Source organism: Temnothorax curvispinosus, unplaced genomic scaffold (genome assembly GCF_003070985.1).
Source record: "Temnothorax curvispinosus isolate PA1 unplaced genomic scaffold, ASM307098v1 QBEX01017816.1, whole genome shotgun sequence".
Classification (NCBI taxonomy): Eukaryota; Metazoa; Arthropoda; class Insecta; order Hymenoptera; family Formicidae; genus Temnothorax; species Temnothorax curvispinosus.
This window is the reverse complement of record NW_020227596.1, coordinates 387,966-412,739: the sequence shown is the minus strand read 5'-3', so window position 1 is coordinate 412,739 and position 24,774 is coordinate 387,966. Positions and strand designations below refer to the sequence as shown.

General features: G+C 41.6%; 2 protein-coding genes across 6 annotated transcripts; one reads left to right on the top strand and one right to left on the bottom strand.

Annotated features, from left to right (window-relative positions):
* Nucleotides 1-10,923: 10,923 nt before the first annotated feature.
* Nucleotides 10,924-16,216, bottom strand: LOC112467830 (protein spaetzle 5). 5 transcript variants are annotated; one of them, XM_025036683.1, is made up of 8 exons: nucleotides 15,911-16,216; nucleotides 15,624-15,838; nucleotides 14,906-15,060; nucleotides 13,271-13,360; nucleotides 12,455-12,583; nucleotides 12,162-12,317; nucleotides 11,819-12,061; nucleotides 10,924-11,587 (listed from the first exon to the last, which is right to left on the bottom strand). In XM_025036683.1, the coding sequence occupies exons 2-8, from the start codon at nucleotides 15,654-15,656 to the stop codon at nucleotides 11,416-11,418; spliced, it is 978 nt and encodes a 325-aa protein (XP_024892451.1). In that variant the 5' UTR covers nucleotides 15,657-15,838; nucleotides 15,911-16,216; the 3' UTR covers nucleotides 10,924-11,415. The 5 variants fall into 5 exon arrangements, with proteins under 5 accessions (XP_024892451.1, XP_024892452.1, XP_024892453.1 ...); XM_025036684.1 differs by having other exon boundaries at nucleotides 15,926-16,216; XM_025036685.1 differs by having other exon boundaries at nucleotides 15,624-15,910; nucleotides 16,050-16,216.
* A 1,365-nt stretch (nucleotides 16,217-17,581) lies between these two features.
* Nucleotides 17,582-23,583, top strand: LOC112467796 (manganese-transporting ATPase 13A1). The gene is made up of 18 exons (XM_025036612.1): nucleotides 17,582-17,845; nucleotides 18,082-18,347; nucleotides 18,437-18,665; nucleotides 18,743-18,896; nucleotides 18,966-19,118; nucleotides 19,193-19,375; nucleotides 19,447-19,584; nucleotides 19,676-19,796; nucleotides 19,879-20,033; nucleotides 20,106-20,281; nucleotides 20,358-20,597; nucleotides 20,710-20,925; nucleotides 21,001-21,190; nucleotides 21,260-21,517; nucleotides 21,585-21,921; nucleotides 21,984-22,146; nucleotides 22,227-22,370; nucleotides 22,474-23,583. The coding sequence occupies exons 1-18, from the start codon at nucleotides 17,582-17,584 to the stop codon at nucleotides 22,579-22,581; spliced, it is 3,495 nt and encodes a 1,164-aa protein (XP_024892380.1). The 3' UTR covers nucleotides 22,582-23,583.
* Nucleotides 23,584-24,774: the final 1,191 nt, after the last annotated feature.

The window sequence follows — 24,774 nt, the reverse complement described above, 5'->3', positions numbered from 1 at the left end:
ACCGATGCACGTGTGCCAACGAGGGTTGGCGAGAGGGCGCGGGGAAAGAGGTATAGGGAGGAGTCCGCAGATGGGGTTGAAAATTGCGCACGCGCGTCGTAACGCCTCGCGACGCGAAGCGCGAGGCGAACGAACGAGCGAGCGAGCGAGCGACAAAGGGGTGGGCCGGAAGGGGGATTGTTACCCATACTTGCTCCGCTGAGCAGCCTCCTACAGAAGATACGAACTATGAGCCAAAATTCGACAATCTTCGGAAAAATTCCAAATGAGCTGAATTTTTGCACGCACTTTTATTTAGTCTTTATAAATAACGTCAAAAGTCCCCATCATTTGACCGTACGCATAATATTTTACAGCGCGTAAAGGTGTTAAAAACTGGTTCTTTGCTAATATCTAGGTTCCTATTAATTTTACAACTATAACGTCTATTTTAAAAAATGAAGACGAGAAAAAAGGTTATAGGTTTATTATTTTTTTGTACACGTAATTGTTTTCGCTTATTCTGGCGTTAAAATTGCAAGCTAAGACAGTTATGGGTATTTAAGTACTTTATTTCACACATTCTTTTGTACAGAATGACATAAAATTATACTTTTCTTTTTTCTTCTTCTACTTGTTTTTCGTTTTCATCTTTGTTTGAATAAATATACATTGTTGGAGATAATCCATAGGATTAATTTGTGTTATAGTTGTAAAATTAATAGGAATCTTAGATATTAGCAAAAAACCAATTTTTAACACCTTTTACGAAAATATTATGCGTACGATCAAATGATGGGGATTTTTGATATGTTATTTATAAAAACTAAATAAAAGTGCGTGCAAAAGTTCAGCTCACTTGGAATTTTTCCGAAGTACAATTTTAAAATTACTGGACTATCTTTCTATTATTATACCTTCTTCGTTCCGGGTACTTTTTGCGAAGTGCATCGCTAAGGAAAGTCACGGATCTGCAAAAGCTACATGCTTTGAAACACGCCCTTTTCGAAAAAAATTTGAATACTTCATCTACCATATAATTAATTAAATAGAAAAATTTACCAAGTTATCTTGCATTCCACAAGTTATTTCACGAATAAAGTACAAAATATTAATGTGAATACCCCTTTCATATCCCGTAGGAACATCAATGAAATTTTAATATAGTCGATTTTACTTATTGTTAGTTTCGCTCATACTCTTCACGAAATTACGCTTCAATTTGCGAGCTATTCGGTTCATTTTTCCGGGACTCGTAAAAATGGAGAACGAGAACGCTCGTAAAACGTAGCTATAGGCCTCGGGTTTTCATCCTTCGAGCAACCAATCGCGGCCCTCGGAAAGCTCCTTTCTCCCCCTCTATCTCGAGGGCTAACGATTTATTTCAGCGACCTCTCGGATTCGATATCAACGACTTTTCGGGCCCCGGGGCGAGGCGCAACCCCGGCGTAACCCTTCCCGCGAATTTCTCACCTTCCACCCCCTCGAGTGCGTGCGATTTCAGCAGCCGACAAGTCACGCGCGCGGTAACGTAACGTAAAATACGTGGATGTAGTAAATGGACCAGAGATTCGTGCTGGCTGTGCGCACATGGGGCTCCGAGAGACACGCTGAAATGTGTCGCACGACGATAATACCGTCATATATAGCCCGGCCGAAACAATCTTTTTTAATTTCGGCCGACTATGGTCACCAAAACTCCGATTTTAGCCGAAACTGGCCGAGATTGAAACCGAAACCGAATTTTCGGCCGGGCTCTACCGTTGTATTTTCTTGGCGCGAAAATCTCGATCTTCGATCCGAATTGTCCTCGCCACGCGCGCAGTTGCCGAACTCTTCATGAGGGTATACAACAAGATGTTTATCCGAGGTGTTCACACACGGGAACGCAGATACGGGCGTAATTTCTTTCAACGGGATCCTGCGCGCACGTATATTTGGTGCGGGTATATTCATCATTTTCTAGATTACTGCGTTAGTTAAGCCAGATGTTAAGCGGCGCGACAGTCCGAGAATCTCGCGTTCCATTATTCGAATTAACGAATCTCGACGAGATGCGATCGATGAAAAGCGAAGATGTCTTACGGAGAGAAGAGCAGTCAATCGTTCGCGATTGAAGATTGAGATAGTGTGACTTGATTTCTGATTTAATATCGTCATAATATCATTATCATCGTCTCCTACATTGTATCAGTCGTATATTCGCGATCGAAGCGATCCGCGAATCCGCCCGTCGAGTCGCGGAGTGGCCCGGGGCCGCCAAGTTTATCCCGAAAAGCCCTTCTGCCCGAGTTTCTCAGATCCCCACTGTCGAATCAGTCGAATGGCTGTCTGTAGTGTCTCAGGACTTCTGTGCGACAGACAAGAGCGAACCGCACGTACGCACGCACGCACGCACGCACGCACGCACGGGATGCATGCACGCATCACTGAAAAGCACGGCTAATGCGTGGAGACCCGATTAACATGACAATGACAGCCGCGAATGCAGACATAAATTAATACGTATTCTTCTTCCCGATGGAAGGACTACGAATCACGGCACTGCTGTGTCCCTTTCGCGCGTAATGATGCGGCCGCTTGATAAATCACCCTTCCGGCCCTAACTAGATCGCGTTGTGCTCGATCAAGTCTCTCGCTTGCAAAAAGCGAATCGAGAAGCGAATCCTTCCACGCTCGCCGCTCTGCAAGTCGGTTATTTTACATCTTTGCTTTAAATTCCGCAGGACAAATGCTTCTCATTGTTAAAGGTGTTCACAATGACGTCGAAATAAATCAATTTATCGAAAAAATCAGGAACGCTCAGGTAGAAAATCCCGTCCCGAGAATGTCTCTTTGACCCGTCCAGAATTCGAGAATTTTCTACTTTCAAGGTTCTCAATACGCTCGTCGCATAGGTTCTCAATACGATTGCATTAATCGAATACACGGAAAAAAATTTAGCTAAATTTAGTCGTAAAATATGGATAACTAATATTTTTTGCAGCAAGAGCTATATTTTTTGCAACAAGAGCTATATTTTTTGCAGCGAGAGCTATAGTTTAGCAACAGTACAAAACCTTTTGTTCTCGCTGCAAAAAATGTTACTCTCGTTGCAAAAAATGTTAGTTATCCATATATTACGACTATTTTAGATTTCGAGAAAGGATGCGATTTTACTTGTTCGCGAGTTGCCACGGGTTCTGGATCGAATTGGAATAAATTTATTAGAAAGGCCGCTGCGCGAAACTGCAGACATTTCGCATGTTGTTAACAATATCAGAGTTGTTAGTTACAAGGAAGGAATATCCAGAGATTGAGAAGCGTCGGATCCAATCGGATCTAGGTGATTTTCGGACTTCGTCTAGTCAGGCTTGGATAATGAACAGTCGAAAAATCAGGTATCGTTTCAGGCGAATCCATTTTTCTCATCAGTTCGATACGAAAGAACTACATCTGGAGAAACATTTTATCGTTGGTCAGCATCTCTTTTCAACTGCATCGGTCTTTCGCTGTCGCAAATCTTCAACTGAAAGTTATTTTCCATTGAATAACGTCATGAATCTTTTTTGCAATCTCGGAAGGTTATAATTATATCTACACGGAGAAAAATAAGTCTGCTGCTGCAGCAAAATCGTCATTGCTACTGCATATTCGTAGCGACAACAATTAAATTTAGTTAACGGAACTAATTTTACGAATTATCCGTCATTAAAGCAAAATCTGTTTAGTTGCGAGAATAGAAAAAATTTTCTGATCAGTGTATTTATCTTTAGAATCACGTTAATTATTGAAACGAAATAATGTATTCTTTGCAAATATATTTGCTATCAGAGCAAAACTACTGCTCGTTAGCCTCTGTCGCCTCACTGAGCGAAGAGGATATATAGCCAACGTTCACAACAACGCCACTAGGCAGTGCATGGCGAGAAGAGCTTTCTCGCATTTAAAATACATCCAGCCGCGTATATAAGCAGACCCCGCTACGAAGCAAAAGGCAAATTCGGTTTTAAAACCTCGTTGTAAGATTTATATGTCAACTCTCTAAATGAGAATGTTCTTTTTCTCTGTGTACCCATAGACAGTTGGAGAATGCCTGAAGAAATTACATATATCGCTTATATAGTAAAAATATAATTTTGCTCTTGTAACAAAATTATATTGTTAGCACAGCAAAAAAATTGATAACTCAACAAGAACTAATTTGTTCTTACAGTAAAATAATTCGTAGATTTATTAGATAGATAAAAAGATTCAGCAAAATGATATCCAGCAAAAGTGATTAGTACTCTCAATAAATCATTTTACTGTCCATATAATACCTGACTAAGAAATTTTGCTTTAACAGTAAAAAATCTGCTGTGCCAGCAAATTATTTTTCTCCGTGTACTGGCATCTTATAAGCTATATACAATTTTGAGATTTTACAAGATTATTTAAGACTTTTTATCAAAATTGTCATTAAAAAGAACACAAATTCTTGTCATGCTTCAGATCTCAAAGTCTCATAAAGAAATACGTTTGCGCGTACCAATTGTTACGTACACTGTTTGATAACGGATCTCGAGAAATATCGATCTGGCGTATCCATGCATCGAATCAGTGGAGTAGAATCGAACGAGGAAAGTTCGATCGCTGGTGCATTTCGGTCTTACGGAACGATTTTGCGCCATGTGTGCCGTGTGCCGTATTGCGTCAAATACAGTGGTGAAAGCAGCTGCAACGTGACACGCGTCCATTGTCGGTATTTCGTGGGCAACGAAAAATGAAAAATCGTCCCTCGTATTCTCGTCTCTTGCCGTACGAAATCCCTTCGGCCTTTGACCTCTGATGTTGCGGGGATATCACCTGGACCACGAAGAGAGAGAGAGAGAGAGAGAGAGAGAGAGATATTCTTTGGGAAATTTATTCTCACGGTTTGATACCTCTTCTTTCTTTTGATCGCTCTGTGAAATCTCTTGTCTGTATAATTTGCGTCATCGTAATTAAAGAGATCTTGGCGAATATCGAAAAAAACGCAGCTACGCAATGTATTACAAAGTGATTTAATGTTATCATGAAATAAATAAATAATTCAAGAAATTAATGTGAAATTTGTATTCTTTATATGACCTGTAAACACCTTGCGCGTGATAGTGATAGGCGCGCTACAAGCCGAGAATCGGTGAATTCATCGAAGAACCCTAGTGCGAGGGTGCCATCAGGGGTTACTCTAGGTGTTCAAGCGAATTGGGGGTCGCGTAACCTCCCCTCCTCCCTTCCTATCCAACGCGTGCCATCTTCGATGTAGTGGCCTGCCACTAAATCACCCCAACCGAAAGGGTTTAAATGCTCTTTTTTTTCTTGCCCTTCTGCAATAGGGTAATAATCGCGGTAGTAGGACGTTCGACATTTCTAAGAAAAATGTGATATACTGCACGTATCTTTACTCTCTCGTGCTATCAACATTCACACATACACACGCACACACATGTAGCGAGCCAAGTTTTTTGGTATATTCCAATGTTTTTGTATATTTCAATATTAAAAAAGATACTGATCTTTATAAATAATATATCGATTCTAGCTAGAAATACATAGTCATAAATATTACTAAAATATAAAAAGCATTAATGCAGAATGCGATTATAGTACGCGATTATTTCCTCATGGCAAAGTCGTTAAGACTTATCTTCATTATGACGGACAACGAATCGTAGCGATATCACGATCGATACTTTCTCTCGCAGAGTTCGTTAGAAACATCTGCCGCGATCTGACGTCGTCGTTCCCGCGAATGGTTGCGGCTGCGAAACATCAGGACAATTTCTGTGCATTGTCCTTTTGAATTATTGCTTCCTTCTCTACTGGAATTTTTTCGAGTCCATGGCAGATACGTTCTACAACATCAGTCAACTCTTGATGACAATAATGTTGATGCTAGGAAGAATGAAAGTATAAATAAACTACTATTAAATTAACGCTTAATTACGTAGCGCATTCAACTGTTCATAATAGAATAACCATCAGGAGACTTAATGTGCTACGTGAATAATTAATTTGCGGTTGCATGTTGCGAAACGGGACGTTTCACAGGACATAAATTAGGAAGGAAAACTCAGGTAAATTGACAAAAACTCAACAGGAAATTCGGGACAGCTGTCGACACGGTAAACCAGAAAATCCAGAAAAAAAAGGAGCCGTGTTGTTAACGGCTAATTTTGTGGTGATACCTATTACGCAACTTTTGTCACACGCGAACCCGCAACATCTCCCAGGATCAAGTTCTGATCCTTGTTATCACGTTTGATAAGGAGAGATACGTGACACGAGTGACACGACGCCGTTCCCTTAAAAAAGTCATTGAAGATGATTATTCGCATAAGCCAAGGAATACTGCATACGAGCTAGCAATCAAAATTTTGTTTTGTAATCTCCTCGATGTAGATGAAGCATATTTTTATTTAAAATAACTCTGTTTACCATCTAAATTACAATTACATACGAAGATATCGATAAAAAGGTTTGAAAACATTTAACGTGCAATCATGCGGACTCGTTGTCGGGTGCGTCACGTGCTCGTAGTATACCGCCGCGAAGTTTGCGGGGCCATCGATCGTCCTCTGCACGCGGTCTTTCGCGAGTCTCGTCGCGGCACGTCGCAGGAGGCCGTCTGTGAGTGAGCGTGTAAGTGAGGCCATGCGCGCGTGTTCGTGCGTGCGTGCGTGAGCGCGTAAGCACGCGCGCGCGCGCGCGCCCGGAGCACGCACTTACGCACGATCGACGCGGATCGTTCGCTCGTTGTGCGTGGCGCGCTACGTTGCCATGACGACCAGTGGCAGTGCCACGCATTGATCGCAGACTCCCGCTCGCTCGCTCGCTCGGCGGTGCGTGGACTGCGGAGTCGAGTGCGTAGAGACGCGACGGAGAAAGGAGAGGAGAATACGCACGTACGCACACACGTACACACGCACACACGCACACACGCGTATACGCAGCATGCGCGCACGCATGCACGCATGCACGCGAAGCGGCAGGCATCGGGGATAATGCGCGTACGAAGCGGACACGCCGGGCTTCCTCGCTCTTTGCGAGGCTTTCTTTCGTGTTTTATAACGACGATTTAGAGCGTCCGTTTAAGCTATAGACTATCATTATTCTCGTCCATACAGAACAACGACGATTATTAATTCAGCTCTCTTCCTCGTCTTTGATTTCCCTCGTCTTTAATCAAACACACGTTATCATTAGATACTTATTCTCAGTTCAACCATTTTCAATCGTCAATCTCTCCAGATTTTACTTCCACTTCCTACTTGGGTAAATCTGTTCCGAGTAGGATTCATATATATAACTGATGAAAATAATATACGTATATCTACATCTCTCTGGAGCTCTTCATAAAAATAGAAATTATAACATACTAGAATAAACACAAATTTTATGTGCTGCTATCATAAAATCTATCATTTAACAGTTCCGGTTTTGACTTAGAACGGAACAAGATCTATAAGACCTCAATTTTTTTCCCGCGAAGATACAATCCGAGGTAATAAAACCGCGTCGCCGCGCTGCGCCGCGCCGTGCGGTGTCGGCCGAGTAGAAGCGGCAATGGATGAACGAAAGGGTTAGCTTCGAGATTAAAAGGAAGTCACCCCCTGCTCCTCCCTTCTCTTCCATCAATCACAATTATATCCTCTCTCTCCCCTGCTATCGTTCATAATTACTGCTCGTGACTTTATCCCGGCGCTCGAAGCTGCCGGTCGACCGGCTCGGTGTAGCACGAGAGAAAAAGAGGAAGGGGGATATGGATGCTCGGAGTGAGATAGAGAGCACAATAGACTTTTGGCACGGAGATTACTGTAAAACTCCCCGTCGGGGGTGGCAGGAATTTTCGAGAAGAGAAAAAAAAGTTCGGAACCCTCCGGCCGTAGTTCTGATCTCGTTGCAGAAACGGAAACAAAGCTGCTATCTCTCTTTAAAAAATATATGTATATATATATCTCTCAGTTGCCGTTTTGAGCTCGCAATTTCTATTCGGACGAACCGAGTGAAATATTTTCTCGAACGCAATTGAAGGGCGATCGCTCGGATGCCTCCCATATTATATAGTTCGCTTTCAATAAATAATGTCACGGTGATATTCGATGACGCAGAGCGTTCGCGCGTGCACGGTGCATTAAACGCCGCCGATGAACTTACGTCACATTAAAAAAAATTGTTACCGGGTACCCAAGGTCGCTTTTTTTATGCAAGTTCGCTCGTGGAAAAAAAATATCATAGGTAAAGTCGGTGCCGTCAGCGCTGACCTTACGCAGTCTTTTTTACGCACAGTAAACCCCGATTCCGTTCAATGTATTTTCACCAATTGACGTTCGGTTGAAATAACGGCGCGCCTAATTAATCAAGCGATTTCGCGAAATTGTGATTGTGCTGGCGCGACCGCCGTAAGGTTTTATGGTTAAACGTGGGACCGTGTCGGCAAACTTGACCTATCCGATCGCGCGCGCTCAGGAAATGGCACGGAAGCGGAAATGGGTCAGACATGTGATTTGATACAAGACGCGTACGGTTTTGCGCGTCGCAATCGAAATTAATGAACTCTCCCACCGAATTAATGGCGTATATATATATATACATACACACACACACGCGTGACGTAGCAGCTTTTCTCTGCTTATGGATTTGGTATATTTTTGTAAGCAAGTCCACGTCGTTTGCGCGGTCCATGTGCTTCGTTCGTCATCTTGCGACTTGGTAGGGATCAAAGGTGGGCTTCCTCTTCCTGAAACGTGACATCTGGACGCCGTGAATCGACTCGGAATTTCGATTTAATCTCGTCGAGGCTCCAGATGCGAGGCAAACTGCGGTAAATTATCGTGCTATACCGTTTGGCGTTTTTACAACAAGTATGAAAAAATATTCTTTTAAAAAAAAGTCGTGATACTTTTACAATGAGGTTCCGATTATGGACCTGTGCATCGTAGAGTCAAACGCGAAGTGTTAAAAATGCGAAATAGAATTCTCTTAATTGATATATTATCCTTCGCTCCGTACATACGCACGCCATCGCAGGACGACCTCGCTTCTCTGCGGAAGGCCCCTTCGTCCGTCGCTGGCTCACACACGCTTACGCGCGTGCATATAAACGGAAACCCTTCAAGTAGCCTACCATCCACCTCATGTGTACAGACACTTCTGTCACGCACGAGTGGAGGGAAACGCATAAGGTACAAGTGCACGGGTATAGGCGCACCGTATGTAGGTGCAACGCATTGCACTTATGTACGTACATACGTACGTACGCCTAGAATTCACCCTTCTTTTTGCTGGACGCGGGGGGATGCCGAGGGGAATACCGGGGGGTGGCTCTTGAGCAGGTGCAAGCGAGTGGGTGCGTGTGAGAGCGCGTTTCTCCAAGCAGAACGGAATCTACAGCGAATCCGGGGCGCGCTAAATGGTCTCTCTCCCTCTCTCTCTTGGAAACGTGTTTTTCAGCGATAATTTTTAATTGAAAATTTATTTACTCAAAGCTATTTAAATACTAAGGTAGGCGAAGGATTTTTCTATAATACTGTTATAAAACAAACATATTAACAATAATAAAAGAAAAATTATTTTTCTCCTTAGATCTATTCTTTCACCAGATTTCTCATGTAATTTGATGATTTTATTAAATTCTTCGTCGACTTTATGAATTCCAGTCACCATATTAGGTCTGCCATTCGAATTTTCAAAAACGCTAAAAGGAATTTTTGAAACTATTTTTGATTGGTTTAGATCTATATACCGCTTCGCAGTGGGACGCTCCTAGCGGGAGAAAATTCCAGCGTAGAGGTAGAGGCGCTTAAGCGACGATCACAAATGAGGCCACGTCTCATTTCTGGCATTACTGGTTACAGCAAGGGCTCGCGAAAATTGTCGGGAAATGGCGCGAAAAGGGTGTCGTGTTACCCCACAACATTTCCACGCGAAACTTGCGCGTGTCTGACCTCCAGTTCCTCCCTCCTCATCCCGCCTCTCGTCACTTAGCCTTCGTCCCTCTTTTCGCTCGTTCGTCTGTCCTTTTTCAACCGCAAATTGTGAAATCGAGATCCTTTATTTTATGCCCTCTCGGGTCTCTCTTCGATTTCTTCGAACATTTAGTACATCCACCTTGATAAGGTGTCACGATTAAAACCGCGATGTTATGTTTCACGCAACATTCTGTTGGTTGTGCAGCCGATAAGTTATTTAGTATACGATAAGTCGCATGACAATCGACGCTTGTCCATCTTAAGGAGAAGTTTTTCGTAATCTCTAATAATAATTTATAGTTTGAAGATTCACAGATTTTAAAATAATAATCTTTTATTTTTCTCCACGCAACGATTTTACGCGATTTATGTTTTCACGTTTTTTTTTCTTTTTTTTAAATCAAAAGCAGCCGATATCAATAAACAGCATACAACGATAAATTAATTATCTGTGTTATTTATTCGCGTACAAATAGCGCGCATAAAAGATCTGCTTTTAATTTTTTATTACACAATTACGAGATTTCCTTCCGCCGCGCCGTCCCTCTTTAATCTTACTGGAGAGAAATATGCCTATATTGCATAAATAAGCTTAATCATGGCGATACAACTATATCTATTGAGACATCTCCTAAATAAAATTTTCACATACTGTTGAAATAAAAGAGAGAGTAATATTAATTAAAAACGATATGTATAATTGATCTGCGATAATAGCGCGAAATTGCACGACCTACCTTTGTAGAATTTTGAGTAAATCGACGATCGAAGATGCCGAAAGATAAATAAGAAATATTCGAGATAACTTTGACCATAGTCAATGAAGTATATAAAAGACCATGTATATGTATATGTATATATACATCTCTTAAGGTGAAATTTCATGAGCAGTGAAAAGCAGCAGCAGGTCGTACTGATTGGCTACAAAATAGAGAAGTTCTAGAAACTCGAGAACTTTTCTATTTTGTAGCCAATCGGTACGACTTGCTGCTGCTTTTCACTGCCCATTTTCACCTTTTCACCTTTACGCTAAAAATGGGCGACGCGAGTATACATGTAATATCGTATGTGATATCGGAACAGCGACATTTTTGAAAAATTCCCCGCCTGTTCATCGCAAAGACACGTTGAGAGCGTTCATTGACGCCTTTAACAGAATTACGCCGTTTGCGATTTGCAATTAACAATGGCAATTAATGATACGCTGATAACGTGTATTCGTCTCCGCCTTACACCGCTGGTAATGCACGTCGCGGTACACATTTACTCGGGTGCGCATCGTTCATAGAACGCTACATTATCGGTACTCACTTTCAATGCCGTTGCCAGGCGCGCTCTGTGGTCGCGGAATTACAATCGCGAAGAGAACGACGTGTACAACCGCGTTTAATAGTGCTTATCCCCTGAAAACGCACCCCATTTGCGCTATAGCGCGACGCCGCGCGCCGTAGTCGCCGCATTCTCAGTAATTCGGTATGATCTGGCACGTGCAACCGTGCGGAAACCAGAACAAATCGGTGTAAAGTCGATTCCCGCTCCCCTCGAGCGCGACTAGTCTCTTTTGCACGAATTGTTGCTGGCATCTACTTCTGTATCCCTCCGGAATGGAGCATATACCGTTGCATACGTCGTTCCTAAAAGCATAAGAGGATTGGTATCTCCTCGTTCTTTATAGTCTCCCTCGAGTTCGATAAGGACATCGTTCCGATGCGATAAAAAAAGATGACCTCTCCTATGAGTTAACGTCCACTTAGAGTAAACGTGAAAATTAAAATGTAATACGCGAATTAAATTAGAGCAATTTCTTTAGAAATCCTCTGACCCTGTGTTAGATTTATCATCACAAATTCTCCGAGTACACTTACAGGCATTTCTCGCTTCTGACGAGCTGCGTGTACTTGTTCTGTCCCGGAAGATTAACAACGTACATCCAGTTGCCCTGTTTGTTCAGAGCAGCTTGGGGAGCAATATACTGCGCTTGTGTGGGGCACAGGGAGATGACTTCCGGATCCGACTGTCTCTTTACACGGTCGTCCTTAAGTTTCGCGTAGCCCAACAACGGGTTCACGCTATAACTTCGCGGCGCTATCTTGCCACCCCGCGAATATCTATTATTTAACACAAGATGTAAATATAGGTATTAAGCGCGCGCGCAAGAAACAGTCACCATTTTAACTTCTCCATTTTAATTTCTTTAATATTTCGTACCTATTGGTCAGCCACGATTGGTTTGGTTCTAGTACGCTTATGGGTTCCTGCGAATAAGCACGATCGATCTGTCGTGGGACGTCCTGATGATATTTCAGCGTTACTTCCGGGAGGAAGGGATTCCTCTGCGCTTGTGGCGGTGCGGAGTATTTGTAACTGCAATTCGACGAATCGAAAATTTAACTTTGTATACTAATATCATTTTTACTTCGCTGGTATCGCTACTTAAGTGCATCTTATGTCTGTTACGATGATGTAAATAATTTGACACGTGTATGCGTAACGAGTATTACCTATGATAACGGCTACTATTGGACGGAAGGCCATATTCTGAGGCTGGCTGTCCTCTTATAGGAGGCTGAGTGTATAATTGATCGTCATGTCGTGGATAATCATAGCCTTGGTTATAATCCGGAGGAGAACTTAAAAATGGTAATAAGGAGAATATGCGGGAATATCAATAATAATCCAATTAATGATTAATTATACATCAATATCTCTAACGGTAGAAATTATTAAGTTATTCGTAACTTATCTGCTTTAAATATCTTTCACGTATAAGTTTCTTTGGTAATTACCTAGAATTAAGGCTTTTCCCAATTCTGAAGTTTGTCAATTTTTTTCTTTGCGAAAGAGTGTATTTTGTCAAGTTGAAAAATCGTATGGAGGAGATAAGAAAGTTATATTTTTTTGCGAATTTTAGTAACTTTTCTCAATTAGCGTTTTCTTTTAAAAAGTTGTAATTTAGGTAAATATATCGATCAAACATATGATAAATATATGTTCAACTCCATACTTCAAACATTGTTTGCATATTGAAGTAAATGTTTGGATCCCCGGGAGAGGCGGAGCCAAATTTGGTTTAGGGTTTGAAAGTCAGATTTTGGGAGCCCTTCCTGCGCTCAGATTCGAGACCAGAGCCACAGCGTTGTTCCCCCTCCATTCATCAACCTTCTCCGACTGATCATCGTTGGAATCACAGCAAAGTTTTTTGCCAAGACAGCCGTAAAAAATATCAAAATTGGGAAAAAACTTTAATTCTAAATAATTACCGTTTCTTTTGTCAGTATATAAATATATCAAGATAATTCAGTATACTGAAAATGTACCTGTAAACGTTGAAATCTTCGCGGGATTCATCTTGCAACGCGGTGTTAAAATCGAAGCTGCATTTGTCGACGAGAAACTTGATGAGTTGTCTAAAAAGAGATAAAGAGAGAAAAAAGAAAAAGAAAAAGAAAGAAACCGTTACCTCTCTCGAGGACGGAATACAATGCGTTAATAAAAACGAATGATGCATTCCCTCGAGAATTACATTCGACCTTTGGCTCCGCACGCGAGCCGCGGTCTTGCTGCAACGCTTATCAAAGATACCGGCCATTCTGTCTCTCGGCCGGACGACCGAGATTCGTCTCTCTTCCAGGTTGACAAAAGGTTATTTACGCAGGTGCGTACTCAATTGGGTGTATTGCGCAACTGTGTTAGGCCTGAGCAAGCATTAGCCAGGCGCGAGATGCAGCGTGTTTGTTTGCGGCGAAATGACACGCGGGATGCCGTGAACCGACGTGGTCTGACTCGAGTCAGCAATTTGATATTTCTGACAGTGTAATTGACCGTTGTTCGAGTCGTTCCTACGCGCATAATTATCGGAAGTGACAGCTGTCGCAATCACAAGTTTCTCCAATTGCTAAAATTATTCAACGGGTGGGATCGTTGCAGCTTATCGAAACCTAACTTATTTTATTGCGCAGTGCTGAAAGATTTTTAATCTGCACAAGACGGAATAATGCGATATCAGCAATATTTTCGGATATCCGAATTGTAAAAAAAAAATTTAATTTTAAGCGCTAAAACACCGTTGTTTTATTTCTGCGCAATCGTCTGTTTTATTATTCATTTTCTGCAAACTTATTCAAATATGTACGATTCGCGAGTACTCGATAGGAGTATTATTCATGTAAATTGTAAATATTTGAGGTCATGTCGAAGGAGCGATTTGTTCAGTGAAGAAGAAAGAAAGACATACCGGTATTCGGACACGACGGGGCTCGATTTGGAACTAATGTAACGGGCCCAATAATTATCCAACAACGTATGACCGCGCCAAGGCCATGGTCATGGTACGCTAAGCAACGATCTCACGAACGTTCTTACATTATAGCGGCCGCTCACTTTACGTAACTCTTCCTAACATCTTCGGGATAGGATTTGAGCGTAAAAGCGAGCGTTTGGGAAATCTACCCGACGAATCACTTGCGTATGTATAGCACGGTAACAGCGGGCGGAGGGTAACTAACGGACGCTGAAACATCTGATTTCTGTGATTCGATCGCGGCAGAGATGCGAATTTTTCTGGGCTAGATCCATAGATCGCGCTTATAAAAAACGAGGGACAAAAATTGTTTTACGGGCGAGAGTCGTTCCGGCATAAAATTGGTTGTGCAAGCCTATTAAGGCGAACTCGATGCTTTCGAGAAACGGATTCTCACCTCGAGGAGAAGAGGAGTTAGCGGAACTTTCCCCTCCAGAAGTTTTTCTCAGCGTGCGCGTCGATCATTCGTATGCATAGAGGAAGGCGGAAGGTGGACACGGTGGACGCGGCGAAAGGAATATCAACAATTGGAAATGGGTCGACCGGATCATCGCAGATTTCCACTTGTTGCGTTACCTCGTCGCTGATTCGGCAGCGATAATTTTTTTTTTTTTTTTTTTTTAGGGAAGGGAAGAGTTCTAAGGGTACTTACCGAGGATAATGGTCCGGGGTTTCGCAGAAGGTTTGCCCCGGTGGCGCGCAGTGAGGAGTATGTCCTGGAGGCGCGGGTACGAAAGGCTCGTACTGCGGCCGCCCTGGACATCCGTACTCGGTGCAGGGTTCGCCCCGGGTGACCATCAAGAAAAACTATTGGCACATACAAGAATAATCAAATTCATAAAAAAAAAACGTTATATTTCGGAAGACTAGAAAATGCCAATTTTTTAATTTCTTTTTCGATTCTTAATTCTACGCGAAATATTCATTCCCTTCGTATACGCACGTGGAAATGTAGCTTACACGCGTTTTGCATTTGCGGTCAAATACACAATGAAACTTGAAGCACGAGATCACTAGTGTTGACTCAGCACAATGTACAATGTGGGACCACTCTTATTGTGAAATGCTGCACCGACTTGTAATTGATCGCTTATCGAGGTACTTCCTGTACGGTACAAACGCGTTCTTGCGACAGTATTAATCGGCTCTGATTCAGCCTACGCGTAATTCAATCGGTAGATAAAAAAGCGTCAGCTATTAATCAAGAAGATGAGTTAATGTCGATTCGCGATTAGAAAGGTATATACATCAGCGTGCGCGTTTACAATTAATAGAAAGAACGTTACATCAGATTTATATCCAGCTTCCTGCGTACTCTGCAACTACGGCGATTAGTTAGCTCTTAACATGAGATTGGACCGATCACTTACGATTGATAATATTAGGTACCACGCAAACGCCATTTCGACCTATCGTTATGATTCACCCCTCCTTGATAGAACCTTCTCTCCTATGGTGAGCGCGGCAGGTGTCTCGGCAGGAAGGAGGCCGCGAAGTCACTTAATTGGCATCGCGTGCTGATCAATCGCCGTGCCAATGTCACCGTTGATAAACGATAACCCGTACTCGACCCAGGATCGTTGCCCTGAGGACGATCGTAAAGGACAGAGAGCCCCGGTTGAGAATAAAGCCGGGTTGAGTCTCGCGTTCGATATACCTTCGAATTTTTTACTTTTTAGATAAACGACACCTCGGCCGAGTCTCGATCCGCGTCAACTTTACGGATTTTAAGCCAGAAAGAAGGAGAAATATTCAATCCGAATCGGGATCGATCTCGCGTCTCCTCTAGACGTTACCGTTGCTGTAACGCGTGTAGCTCGTTGTCGCACCGACTATGACAGAGTACGGCCAACCATAACGGACGTCTCTCCACTTTTGGCCAGCGTGATTCGAAAGTGTCCACGACACTGGGTCCAGATACTGGCGCGATTCGGTTCTACGCGCCGCGAGTCTACCTAGCAACGTGGGATACGTGGGTATACCTGTGCGTTGCGTTGGCCCCTTCCTCGGGTGACGTGCACGAGTTCTGCGGGGCTCAGGGTGGGGTAGGCGGACACATACTTTCACTGGAATACGTGCGGCGAGGGATTCATCGACCTTATGACAGCGTGAACTGAGTTTTTCTCCGGATGACACGGATACATCTTGATTATGCGACGTCGCTGGTATGTCAGGAAAGAGAAAGAGAAATGCTACTTCTTATACTGAAGCTTAACGTTTAGTAGACAGAAATCGTTAAAATTTCTTTTTTTTTTCTATATGAGATATCGCACACGTCTGTCGCTATAAATTTTTCGATGGAGATAAATTGCTTTTTGGTGAAAATTTGAGATCAAGCATCATCCCGCTGTAACACGACAATGCCGGACGTTGAAAGGTTGAGTGAAAGTAATGCTAAACATTTCGAACGTTTAAAAATATAAGTTGACCCAGGAAATAAAGTCACATTAAAATTAATCGTAATAAGGAAGTATTTTAAATATTTGGCTTGAATACATTTAGTAGTCCGAAATTATGTGTCCTGGTCCCTGCTCAAGACATTCAGTGATCTAAAGTGGACAGTAGACAGATAGTAATCTTATAATCGCAGAGAGACGGGAATAGATAAATGATCATTACATAATTGCTTTATTATTATTCAGGAGTTCTATTAGAAACGTGATAGGTCATGGCGAATCCGTTAGCTGCATCGCTGATATTTTAAACTGTCAATCATTCTTTATTTATATAAAATAAAACATCAAAAATGTTGGCAACATTCTGAAAATATTTAAATGATCGTTTGTGTTTCACAAATAGATTGCGACTAGCATGTCCAGGTAAACCAGTCGATAAGGAGAGCCCATTGTAATTGTTCAGAAAGATGAAGTACGTAGTACGCGTATTCTCCCACTTGGCTTAAAGATAAGTGAACGGCGTTCGAATACAGCGGTTCCATAGCCATGTTCGTTTTTAGTTTGGAGTTGTGCTTGCGGTGCTCGTGATGGCGCTTGAAGTGCCATATCTACATTCAGTGTAGGACTGGGTTATCTACTGAGAAATACCGTGCTGTTCGCCACGCTAGAAGCTAGAACCGCGCTGGCACACACACTTCTCATCCATTCCAATTGATTTTAACATAACCCTGCGGCACGATCGGCTCGCTCATTCTCCCCAAACCTTCTCCGCATGTGCAAAACGCGGTCGCCCGAGCTCGCGTTGCATCGCCCGTATACGGATCGCGTGTTTTAAGAGGGATCTCTCGATGTGAATGGTGCTTAAAGTTCGTCGGACGTTAAGACGTTTCTCGCTCGTTGTGACGACTTGTTAAATCGTTGTCGGCGTAATCATGGCGGCGGCCTCGTCACGGGTGGACGAACTCGTGCAATCTGTCAGCCTGCACAATCCACGAAAATGGATGTTCAACGGTTACATCCTGCCTTTCGTGATCCTGCAGTCCTTATGGATCTACTGTTGGATCTTCGTTTACGGTGTTGACGAATATTACGACGCGGGCCTGGTGGGCATCGCGACGATCGGCGTGCTGCAGATTTTTCTCTGCCTCTGCTGTCAATGGTCGGTGCACATCCACACGTTCTTGAACTGCAGCTCGGTAAGTAGCGACCGCCCATCAATTTGCTTCAAGTAACGGGCGTCGGGCACGTGGCTCTTCGTGGCCCCAATATGTCCCGTATCCCGTAAACGTGGCAGCCATTCGAACGGCAGCCGGTCTTCTGCTAGGTCGGCCACGTGACACTACTCGGCGGGTACATTCGAATATATCGCGTCAAGTCACCTCACCGTTTTCTTTCGCGACACTTCTTCTACCCCGTATAAATGAAATTCCAGGCGAAAGATCCGTACAAAGCGAGGATAGTTAAAGTAGTTCCCACCCCAAACAACGGGAGCTCGGAGCTGATTTCATTACGTCATACGGATCAGCAGGAGCCTTGGTTCATTTTTCAAAAGACAAAATATTACTGGGACCCGAACGTAAAGTCATTCAGAGGGTTGCAGTTCCCGATCGATCATTCCGTGAAACATTATTGCGAATGGAAAGGGTATCCTGACGAAAAGGAAATTGAGGCAGCGGAAGAGAAATATGGAAAAAACAAGTACAGTGTGAACGACTCCTTGCATTATTTGTTTCTTGCGAGGCACCTTTTACATCGCTGAAAATTATTGTTTTTCTTTTTTACTCCAGGTTGGACATGGTCGTACCCGAGTTCTGGGAACTCTTTAAAGAACGCGCTATCGCTCCGTTCTTCGTCTTTCAAGTATTCTGCGTGACACTCTGGTGCTTGGATAAATATTGGTATTACAGTATCTTCACCCTGATCATGCTTATCATGTTCGAGTGTACGCTGGTGCAGCAGCAACTAAGAAATATGGCCGAGATTCGTAAAATGGGTAATAAACCATACATGATAATGGTACGAATATGAGCTGCTGTCTGTTTGTAACATGCTTATTTCTAATGAATTTCACCCACGCTTATTCTTTCTTCTAGGTGTACAGAAATAGGCGATGGCGCGTATTATTTACGGACCAATTAGTTCCTGGGGATATCGTCTCTATTACAAGATCTCAACGTGATACTTTAGTGCCATGCGATATGTTGCTTTTGCGAGGCCCGTGCGTGGTTGACGAAAGCATGTTAACAGGTATTTTAAACAAGCTAGTATCACATTCAAGTCACGAACATATGGTTTATAACGACTGAAAATGTATAGGTGAATCTGTACCTCAAATGAAAGAACCTATAGAAGATACTGATGGAAGTAGAACTATAGATATCGAAGGAGATGGTAAACTTCACGTGCTTTTCGGTGGTACAAAAGTTGTACAGCATACAGCTCCTAGCAAAAATACTCCCGGTCTTCGAGGTATTATCAATTAATATCTTTCATTTTTCATAATGTTCTCGCTCACCTTACGATATTAACGCACGATGTTACAGCGACCGATAATGGATGCGTTGCCTACGTATTGCGTACCGGCTTTTCCACGTCACAGGGCAAACTTTTAAGAACGATATTGTTCGGCGTTAAACGCGTTACAGCCAATAACTTAGAAACTTTTGGCTTCATTCTCTTCTTACTTATTTTTGCAATTGCCGCCGCCGCGTATGTTTGGGTCAAAGGTAATTCGATCCTACGCATAAAGGTGAGGACTATACGATGAAGTTACACGTCGCAAAAATTTCGATTTTAGGCAGCGAGGATCCTACGAGGAACAAGTACAAACTATTTTTGGAATGCACGTTGATTTTGACGTCCGTTGTACCACCAGAGTTACCTATAGAGTTGTCTCTGGCTGTTAACACATCTCTGGTAGCTCTAGCCAAGTTAGGTATTTAAGACAGATTCATACTTTGCCGAAGGCTTTTAATCGTATACTAGTCATATACACGTAAAAATTACCATGCCTCGTCTGTTCATAGGTGTGTTCTGCACAGAACCATTCAGAATTCCATTCGCTGGCAAAGTTGACATTTGTTGTTTTGACAAGACCGGTACGCTTACCAGCGATAATTTGGTTGTCGAGGGTATCGCGGGTATCAAGTAAGAAATTACTATTCATTTTATTATGCTCGCATAACTTTTCGCGCTATTAAATACGATTTTAATTTTTTTTCTTTTTAAGCGGCAACTCGGACGTGATTCAACTAACAAATGCACCTCTGGGGAGTATTCAAGTGCTTGCCACATGTCATTCTCTTGTTCAATTAGATGACGGTATTGTCGGGGATCCACTAGAGAAGGCCACTCTCAATGCTATCAATTGGACTCTCACGAAAAGTAGGTATACATTCGCAAATAATACAACGCAAGAATATTGAAGCATTGCTTTACGCTAATGTCCCATTTCAGGTGATTCTGTAATTCCTAAAAAGTGCAAATCTCCAGCACTGAAGATTATACAGAGGTATCACTTTTCATCGGCTTTGAAAAGAATGTGCGTTGTGGCTGGATATACTCTTCCTGGAGCTTCAGAAGTGCATTATATGGCTATGGTAAAAGGCGCGCCAGAAACCCTGAAGAATATGGTGAATAAAATAATATTTGTCTACAATTTCATTTGATTTTTATGTTTGTCGTTATTAATATAATCTGCCATTTCAGTTATCTTCCGTGCCGGAGAATTACGATTCAACTTACTTATCTCTTTCACGACGCGGCGCAAGAGTGCTCGCTTTGGGATATCGAAAACTTACTGGTAGCTTATCCTCTCAAGACTTGAGAGAATTAACTCGTGAAAAGTTGGAGAGCAATCTCACATTTGCGGGATTTGTCATTATCAGCTGCCCTCTCAAACCTGACTCGAAAGCCGTTATCAAAGAGATCGTCAATTCATCGCACTCGGTACGTGTATGACCTTATTGTTGAGACATCGCGATACATAAAAGTGTATTCGAAAAAAAATATTTTCGCAAAATTATCAGAAACTGAATAAGTTTAACATACAATTATTTAGGTCGTGATGATAACGGGTGATAATCCTTTGACGGCCTGTCATGTAAGCCGCGAGCTGCATTTCACGAAGAAGCCTAGCACACTTATACTGACTGTGGATGATGATCAATGGTTGTGGGAAAGCATAGACAAGTTGACGCAGGTTCCTCTAAGCGATGAAAATGTCGAATCGTACAAAGAAATCTGGAGGGATCACGCGCTTTGCGTAACGGGTGAAGTATGTAGATAAACAAGATCTTCTATCAATTAGAATTACAGCGATCGTTTGTTACTGCATAATGTATTTTTCTAGGGTTTATCGTATCTGAAGGAAAAACGACGGAAACTTCTTCGAGAGCTCTTGCCACATATCGTAATCTTCGCGCGATGTGCACCGAAGCAAAAAGAATTCATTATCGTATCGCTACAATCCTTAGGTTATACGACGTTGATGTGCGGTGACGGGACGAACGATGTTGGAGCTTTGAAACACGCACAAGTGGGTAAGTTGATGAAGAGGATGCGGTAAAAGTTGGATGTACTCGTTTTTTCTTTTTTTTTCCCCCTGGTAGGTGTCGCAATTCTGTCCAGTCCGCCCGAAAGAATAATTTCCGATAAGCGAAAAGATCCAAGGAATGATACTTTAACATCGCCCGTAAACAACGGGCCAAGAAACAATCCGAGAGCTGCCCCGGTGAACACTCGCACGAAGCTGCAGAAGATGCTGAAGGAGATTGACAACGAGGTGCAAGAGCAGTCTGTGATTGTGAAACTCGGTGACGCTTCCATCGCGGCCCCCTTCACCAGCAAAATGTCATCCATTCAATGCAGTAAGCATCACGGGACACTGCCAAATCGATTCGTTTTCCGGAACCACAAGTATTCATTTTCTTGCAGTATGTCACGTGATAAAGCAGGGACGCTGCACTCTTGTCACCACTCTGCAGATGTTCAAAATATTGGCACTGAATGCGCTGATACTCGCTTATAGTCAGTCAGTATTGTATTTGGATGGAATCAAGTTTAGCGACGCGCAGGCGACTTTGCAGGGTATTCTTTTAGCGGCATGTTTCCTCTTCATCTCACGATCAAAACCGCTGAAAATTCTGTCGCAGCAAAGACCGCTACCAAATATCTTCAATTTGTACACCATCGCAACTGTATTATTGCAGTTTGCCGTACATTTCATCTGCCTCGTCTACTTGGTGAAAGAAGCTACCATTTTATCTCCGAAGTAAGTTGTGCAAGTTAAAACGAAATCACTCGACTGTGCTTTTCAAATTACTTCTTTTATAGAGACGATAAGTTGGCAGCTATCCTGAACACTTCCCATGAACCGAGTTCATTGGAAGAAAATGACAGCAGCGAGGAAGAACCCTTTGAGGCGAATATAATTAATAGTACTGTGTACATAATCGCAATGGCTCTTCAGGTTTCTACTTTTGCTATAAATTATCGAGTAAGTTATCCCTTATATTCTATCATCCAACTAATGCAATATCATTGATAATAAACGCTAATTATGTCACGCTCTGACAGGGCCAGCCATTCATGGAAAGTTTGACACAAAATAAGACTCTTTTGTTCAGTCTTGTGGGCACTTCTGCCATTATTTTATTACTGGCTTGTGGATTTTTGCCGGATTTAGCGGTGCAGTTCGAGATTGTAGACTTTCCAAGCCAAGTAAGTTTTACGTCACGCGCAAATATATAATTGAGCTTATCGTAATTTATTCGCCGTTGAATGTATATCACATATATTGCTTACATACTATTATATGTTGTAGTTCCGTACGATACTGGTTCAAATGCTAGTCGCGGATTTTGTCTTCGCTTATATAGTCGACAGAGCTTGCCTATGGCTCTTTGGCGAGGGAAGACAACACAAACTGTGATGAAACTACCTTTTACCGATTACAGACTGTATCAAAGATTTTTGTATGTAACTTTTGTTACTGATCTTGTTCCACGTTAAGAGCTGACGATTTTTATATTTAAGGATCGATGATGTGTACCTGTGAATACGTGAATGAATTATTGTCTCCAATTGCATTTTGTATTTTATGTCGATATTTTTTTTTTGTTTTCTCTATTCGTACGTTGTGTATAAAAATGTAATGTGAAAATATAAATATGTGCATCCAATCATTACTCACCTAATTGTTCACTCTATGCTGTCAACTTTTTCTCCGTGGAACAAGAAACAGCGCTCCGGCGATCATTATTTATTGTCGATGAGGATATTAATGATGTTCGATAATCGTGTCTATAATTATTTCGATATCAAGTCAGTATTGTCTTTATATATTTATTGATGTAGAACAATATTTTGTGGACAATTTAATATTTTGTCAACATATTAACACCAAATATTGATCGCTTAAGGAAAGACGCGCATACACATGTATATAACTTGTAGATAAAACGGTTTACTTTTTTTTTACAATACTTGCACTTGGCACAAACATGTAGACATTTTTAACACAAACATATAAAGGACCCCATGGTTTATGCGTAATCAAAAGTCACAACGGGCAAAATTCACAATAATCAACCGTTTATATGCTATCAGCGTTCATAAGTAAAAATAAGGTGTTATTTTTCAGTATTATTGTGGTACAATGGATTTCGGTGTAATTGGCTGAAACTGTAGAAATATATAGTTTTTATGATGCTGATTAAAAGTTATAATGGGCAAGATTCACAATAATCGTCATAATCGATCGTTTAAGCGCTATCAGCGTCCAAAAGTCAAAATAAGGCATTATGTCAGTACTATTGTGGGACAGTGGATTGCAATGTATTATTCTACAGAATCACACAACTTAATTCTTGTTAATACAAAAATATGTATTTATGTGAAAAAAATGTATATGCAGTATGTGAATTATGTTATAAGATTATAATTCATATATATGTATACACACATGCATGCATACATATTTTCTTCACATAAATACATATTTTTGTATTAACAAAAAGAATAAGTAGTATGATTCTGCAGAATAATACATTGCAGTTCACTGTCCCACAATAGTGTTGACATGCATAACGCCTTATTTTGACTTTTGATCGCTGATAGCATCTAAACAGTTGATTATTACGAATCTTGCCCATTGTGACTTTTGATCAGCATCACATAAAACAAACTATTTATTTCCAAAGTTTCAGCTAATTTCACCGAAACCCAATTTCCATAAGGATTAAGGATATAGTGGGGTCCTTTATATATAGATTCATATAAATTTATATATAAATCTATATAGATATCTATAAATCTATATAAATCTATATTTATATATAGATTTATATAAATGTATATAGATACATTTTGTACAGATATGCACACGGAACGGCTACGGTTGTAATATTTGTAATCGAACCTTTCTTTCGTTATTAAATGAACGAAACATAAAATACTTATGCGAATGATTTTCTAACTGCGATATTGGATATGATTGTATGTAGTTTTATACGTCAACAATTCCATTCCACTTCGATGATGTTGCATATTGTGTGATATTCTTACGATTTCACGTCTGGGAATTTAAGCAATTGTGCGTTATTTTAGTTTCCGGTCATTTCCGGATTTTATTTGAGGTGTGCAATTAATTTTCACTGTTTCATGTCACTATTTCTGCGACAAAGTTACGAAGTGAAAGATCAACATTTCTTTATTCGAATCGGACTAAATGTAGTTGTAATATTATTATACATTTATATAATAATACTAATAAAGAAAATGCTCATTCAAAATGAACGAATTGACGAATTGACGTTGCAAGGGGAGATTTTATTTACGGTCGTCATATTCGTCGGGGTTATCATTTTTGATTTTAGGGTCGACAGATTCGCGTTTGAGTATTTAAAACTGCTCAACCGCGAAGCAGTTCTTTTGGTTCCAATTTTATTGAGATGTAGCCATTCTTTCAATTGCCGCCAGGAATTTTTTTACTCGCAATACACATCGAAATAAATTCATTTCTTTCGGCATGACACCGAGCAGATTCGACTGGCAAAGATGCCGAAGACGCTCATTTCGGTTCGCAGATGAATAAATAGCTGTAAATTTTCACCGGCTACCATTA